This window comes from Quercus lobata, chromosome 11, assembly GCF_001633185.2.
Source record: "Quercus lobata isolate SW786 chromosome 11, ValleyOak3.0 Primary Assembly, whole genome shotgun sequence".
In the NCBI taxonomy this organism is placed as follows: domain Eukaryota; kingdom Viridiplantae; phylum Streptophyta; class Magnoliopsida; order Fagales; family Fagaceae; genus Quercus; species Quercus lobata.
The window spans coordinates 46,374,832-46,380,831 of NC_044914.1; the positions used below are offsets into that span (position 1 = coordinate 46,374,832).

Sequence of the window (6,000 nt, forward strand, 5' to 3'; positions counted from 1 at the left end):
CAGTTTATGAACGTAACTGAGCTGAAAAATCAAAACCCATGTACTTCGGAGATTGAAGATAAGAACCTCACCGCTTTACTTTCTCTCAAGGCCTAAAATGAAAACGTGGTAAGATAGATATATATATATATATATATTTCCAAACTTATTGAAATAGTTACAATAAGTTCATCTTTTGTCCCTAAATTATCGAAAAAAATATTTTTAAAAAGTTTGAGACGAAAAATGAACTTTTTAAAATTTAGGAATAAAAAATGAAATTTATGCAAACTCTAGAGGCAAAAAATAAAAAATAAAAAATAATAATAATAATAATAATTTAGCCAAAGAAAATTTGCTGATATGGAAGAAATTGATGAACACAGTAACTTTAGGAAGACTAAACTCAAACCAAAACTAATCATGGTATTGAGTAAGGTTACAGAAGCTCCAACAATGAAGGAAGCAAGGAAACCGAGGAACCCGTAGTTGAAAAATAATGGACTGAGCAAAATCAAGCGAACCAAACACCTACTTAGTAGAGAATCCAAGGTACCAAATGACACTCGGTAGTGAATCACTTTCAGGCTGGCATTAAATCTGGCTTATGCCAGTGGCTTCACAGTATCATACAACACGTGAAACAACACTCTAGAGTGTTATTGGAAGAAGATGTACTGAAGGTACCCCATATGATACAAAACAAGACAATGGTGACTTAACATAAAAGGCAACAAATCCTGTTATTTGGTTGCTCACCATAGTCATCTAAAATTACCTATTGGTTATTTTTCTTTTCCAACCTCTGAAGGCAGATGCCACCTGATTCCATGCTTAATAACTTTATTGAAATTGAATTACAGGGAATTCCAAGATATTGTACTAACAATTCTGTTATTATTATTAATTTTATTTAAAGGAAAATGTTGCTAATGGTTTTTAGTTAAATCTTCATATAATCTACTTTGCATAAGAATGTAACAGACAACTTTAACCCAGCGAAACGGAATAACTGCAACAAAATGTTGCTACATGCAATCTGGAGCTAACATGGAAGATGTGAAAGAAATGTTTCCAGAAAAACCTGCAGCCACAGGGTATAAGAGCTAATAGGGCTGATAAACAGTGTCCATGACAATCTCAATATTAGACAAGGTAAGAAAGTGTGCCCCATTTTCAACCATAAAATTACAGCACAGATAAATAGAGCTAACGATGCTGGGAGACTGAAAAAAAAGTGACATATTATGTATCATTGTTCCATTCAATCACAAAATATTAAAAGGATCAATAATCAATGTTCATGATAATACAAATTTAAAGAAGTGTTTTCCTCCCTATTTTCAACCATCATTAAGCACAACGCACAGATGAAGTCAGCAGATTGTTCTCACTTAATTACTGTCTGATGTTTCTCCCCAACAGAAATCACCAATCCCTTCACACAATCTTGTTCTCAGCATCAATCATGACCATTTCATCACTGGAAACCAACATAACTCACTCTCATTATTGTAATCAAATGATTCAAACCTTCCAAGAAAGAGGGGCACAATCTACAAAAATAGGAAGACAAATAGAACATGACAACTCACAACTTTGGATCCTAGGAGAGAAATTTGAACAAATTACCTAGGGGAGAAAAATACTAGTCCCAGAAGAGAGATTCAATGGGACATCAAACTTAAAAGAGAAAATATACAAGACAATCTCTAAAAAAATATAGATACTCTATATAGACTGTCTACACAACTGCTCTTTACATTCAACCATATGCTTGCAATTGCCAATATTATTCTTTTCCTTAAAAGATATGATGTGAGACTGCAATGCAAAAGTCCACAGGGAAAAAAATACCAGAAAACAAACCTAGCAGATGTTGTAAGGCCTCGATGCAAATGCAGTGGCAGATACCACCAGTGAACTCACATAAAACTAACCAGATTACAAAGCCTAAACCTAGATGTCATCTCCATCAACTAAATACCTCTGCCCCCCCCCCCCAAAAAGAAGAAGGAAAAGAACCAGTTCTAGATGCACAGCTAAGAGAGGTTGTATACATGTACACAAAAACTGAAAACTCGTTGAATCCTCAAGTCTTCCAAGTTTCCTCTGTTCACTAAACATTAGAACCTGTCATTGATCAATAAGAAATTCTGAATGAAACACCACATGAACTAACCTTTAAATAATGTAGAATCGAGTTAGATTAGAATAGTCATTATGCATGGGAACTTGTCAATGTGAACTAAGTATCTATGATTAACATTATATTCTAATACTGAAAGGAAAAACTGGTGAAACATCCAGAAAAGCCAAAAGATATGATGATATTTAACATCTGAATATGCAGCATGCCACAGAGAAACTGTATATGATGGCATTAACTCTGACTCTGTCACAAGCACGCTACAAGTAAATCACAAGTACACTACAACAGTATGATAATTTTCCTTTTGAAGTACATGCAACAACATTATTTACAATGTCAACCTATCAGAGTTCTTGGTGAGAAACTAATTTATCCATCCAGTACAAAGACTGCGCATTAACAGAACATTTTTTTGACTGGGGATAAGTTCTATCAGCTTTCTGCTTGTAAATCACAATTGACCAGGAGCTGCTAAGTGAACTTGTCTGTGGAGAAAATGCTACCTTACTCAATTTACTTCATTGCTTTGATCAACTAATTCATCAAGCTTATTATATAAGATAAAGCCTGCCAGATTATAATAACCCCTAGCTTGCATTAAGGCTCACTTTACAGTCCTTAAATTCCATATATTCAAGAAGTTCCTTAGTTTCCTCACTTAGACTTAGTAAAATACAAATTCAGAACATCTTCCAATCAAATGTCAGTCAGTCAATCAAACAACTGTAATTATAATACCATTTGATGAATATATTGGGAAACATCACAAAGTGTTTTGGAATTTTAACGATTCACCTCCTAACCATATAGAGGAGGCCCCATATCAAGAAAAAATAGAGAATATACATATATATTCAACAGCCTCTATAACATGGTAGGTTTTTTGTAGCAATCGAATGTTTCCAATTGAGCCACTACACAGAAGTAGTTCCATTAATCCTGTGGCATTTAATGGACAGCAAGTATAGGGACACTGTTTAATAATATATCTGTTTTTGTTTAGGACGGAGGGGTTAATACCAACAAAAGTATTTTCCTGATCTGTAAAACACAATGTCAACTTCATGGAGCAAAAAAGGGCAGATAGAGTAACTTGAATCAGCTTGGTGTGAAATCCAAAATGTACCATGCTCACTTTTCAGGCTGTCTTTTGAAAGATCCCCCAGGCACCAGACTTGCAGATTCATGATTAGTGCCACTTAGAACATCCGTACCCTGTTCCTAGAATATGAAAGCAGGCACAATATATTTATGTAACAAATAATTAGAGCATAAAAAATTCCAGGAATTAAGATTTAAGATCAAAATTAGAGAATAGTGCCACCATGAAGAACTACATTCCAATATGGACACTGGAAAATCAAATACCTGGTTGGTTGAAGCTTGTCCATGTATCCGTTGGGGCCTAGTATTAAGATCAATCATTTGATTTTCAATCTTGTCATCACCACCAATATTGTTGTTGAGCACTGGAACAGGAGCGGGCCTGTAATTTTTCTGATTCTCTCTCATTGTCAGCTTAGGTGGCTGACTCAGCTCCCTTCTTGCTTGATTTGGATCAAGGGGTTGCGTCCCTAGTTCTTCCAAACGGCCAAGTTTGTCCCCTGGAAACTACAAGGAATACAAGGCAATGATTCAGATGGCCTCTGGAAAACACAAACCTGAACTAGCACTTGCCAGTACAGAGACACAAACCTCAATTCTCTGCCTCAGTAGGAGATATCTTGCATGGGTTCTTTTACCACCAACATGCACAGTCATATCGCATTGCAGACAAAGGGAACTACCATCTATCTCACAGTAAAAGAAAGCTATATACATGTTTACAGGAAAGAGAAATACTTAGCTTCATGCAAAAGTTCAAACTGCAAATTGTCTCAAACTGAAAATATAAAACATACAGAAAGTAGCATACCAGGTGCATTTTCACATATGTCACAGCGCGGGACACTCGAGGGATCAGCAAGCCCAACCCGTACATGTCTACTGGCAAGCTTGTTGCACAAATGAACCTGCAAGTCCAGTATATAGAAAACCATATAAAGCAACTGTCATTGTGTAATTTGAAGACCAGCAGAAAAATTCAGAATTTACATGAGCATGACCTCTATCCTATCACCAACACAACTCTAGTCCATGCAAATGGAAATATGAAGAATTTTAATTTATGACATGCGCTCAAATAGATTAAAAAAAAAACCACCCCATCAAGAAGGTACCCTCCTCATATACCTGCTAGACTTTTAATCTAATGAGTGCAGCTTGTCATGTTTCTGACAATCTACTCAAATCCAATGAAAAAGGGCCTTACATTAGTCCCACCACTATTCCTCAGCACACATGTCAGATCAAGTCAAGCATAGTGAAAACTCATCCATGCCCCTTGGTTAAGTTAACCAATCTCACTACTTAAACATGCAAATATGCACAATAATTTTAAAGAATTTCACAATACCATATTAATATTATTGATCCCCGCAAAGCATTACTGATAAGAGAATATTAGCCAATACTTGAACCCAATAACTCCAATACACACACATACTTCTCAAAACTATATAAGCCATCCAACTGGTTAATCTTTATGGAAGTTGTTGAGCAATAACATTTTTGTTGGAATATTAATTAAATGAATAAATTCACTATTTTCTAATAATTTAAGCTTTTAGGACAATCGATAAATTATCATTGTAAGTTCAATCCGTGTCTCTACTCTACCTAGAGTTAGAATATAAATTAAATAATTAAATTCATTATTTTCTAACCGCTTTAACTTTTGAGACAATCGGTAATTTATAAATTTCAATCAATAACCATAGTAAAAAAGATAACGCTGAGTGGCAATCCATTTGCAATCAGATAAGACTGAAATTCATCTGATCTCATACTCATATTTAATTAGGACCAACCCAACCTAAAAGTAGGCCAAGAAAAACAACATACTACCGAAATGGAAAATAAAGGCATGAAGTTTCTCCTAGTGCACGTGTGACTTGTGAGTGAACGAGCAAGCAAGAAAGAGAGAGAGAGTCATTGTATTGACACCAGATGAACAAGGACAACAAAAAGAAGACCGTAGTACTTGAGTTAACAAATGACAATCAATTTAAAGTTTAAATTTTCCTCTAAATACAAAATTTAGCACTAACCCATCTCCAAAAACCAACCCAAGACTTCATTTTTCATCACCCAACTCATCAATGATCAAACACACAACAAGTCTCTGAATTTCCAATCACAATGCCACTAAGTCAACTTTCAAATATGCTGCACAGTCCTAATCAAACCGATCCTCAAAAAACATCTTTAAGATCTAATCGAAGATTGAAACTTTACCTTTTCATCACAAGCCTGGCAAAGAGAAGCCTCATCAGCGGCACAGAAAATAATGGCAGGAGCGCTCTCACACACATCACAAAGTGTCCGCATTTTCTATGAATTCTAGTACTTTGTTCCCTTCTCATTCCTCCTTTCTCTGCTTCAATGCCATCTTTTTGTTTGCTTTCTTTAACAATCTTTCACAATCAATACGTAAACTTGCTTATCAAATATGTTAAGAACTCAAAAGTCAATCAGGCAGAGTTATAAAGAAAGATTAAACATTAACAAGCAAATGGGTATTATCAGAACTAGGAAGTGAATGTGGGTTTTATACTTTTATCATTTATAAAGAACTGAAAAAGCCATTCAGGCAGAGTTAGGAAGAAAAAAAACATTAACAAAAGGGTGTGATTAGAACGAGGATATGAATGTCCCTTTTCTTTAATAAATGGTAATGGCCGAGGAACTGGGCGATGGTGGAGAAGACAGGTGGACTTGACTGAGAAGCAGGAAGAAAAGAAAAGTGGCATGTTAATCCTAGTCACTGG

The 6,000-nt window shown here is 35.4% G+C and overlaps 1 protein-coding gene across 10 annotated transcripts; it reads right to left on the reverse strand.

The window, feature by feature from the left end:
* Positions 1 to 1,210: 1,210 nt before the first annotated feature.
* LOC115969501 (B-box zinc finger protein 19-like) lies at positions 1,211 to 6,000 on the reverse strand. 10 transcript variants are annotated; one of them, XR_004086988.1, is made up of 7 exons: positions 5,468 to 5,996; positions 4,047 to 4,143; positions 3,827 to 3,942; positions 3,500 to 3,742; positions 3,267 to 3,352; positions 2,040 to 2,112; positions 1,211 to 1,462 (listed from the first exon to the last, which is right to left on the reverse strand). XR_004086988.1 is itself a non-coding variant. In XM_031089158.1 (6 exons), exons 1-6 carry the CDS (start codon positions 5,558 to 5,560, stop codon positions 1,420 to 1,422), a joined length of 678 nt encoding a protein of 225 aa, XP_030945018.1. In that variant the 5' UTR covers positions 5,561 to 5,997; the 3' UTR covers positions 1,211 to 1,419. The 10 variants fall into 10 exon arrangements, 6 of the variants coding, with proteins under 6 accessions (XP_030945018.1, XP_030945020.1, XP_030945021.1 ...); XR_004086990.1 differs by lacking the exon at positions 2,040 to 2,112 and adding an exon at positions 1,849 to 1,968 and having other exon boundaries at positions 3,258 to 3,352; positions 5,468 to 5,995; XR_004086989.1 differs by having other exon boundaries at positions 3,258 to 3,352; positions 5,468 to 5,995.

Bases quoted from the DNA above. Each gene is read 5' to 3' on its own strand.
- LOC115969501 (XM_031089158.1), bottom strand. From the start codon at position 5,560: ATGCGGACACTTTGTGATGTGTGTGAGAGCGCTCCTGCCATTATTTTC. The intron at 3,743-3,826 runs GTTTGTGTCTCT...TATTCCTTGTAG, and splicing joins TACTGAGGCAGAGAATTGAG to TTTCCAGGGGACAAACTTGG. The intron at 3,353-3,499 runs GTATTTGATTTT...TTCATATTCTAG, and splicing joins GACAAGCTTCAACCAACCAG to GAACAGGGTACGGATGTTCT.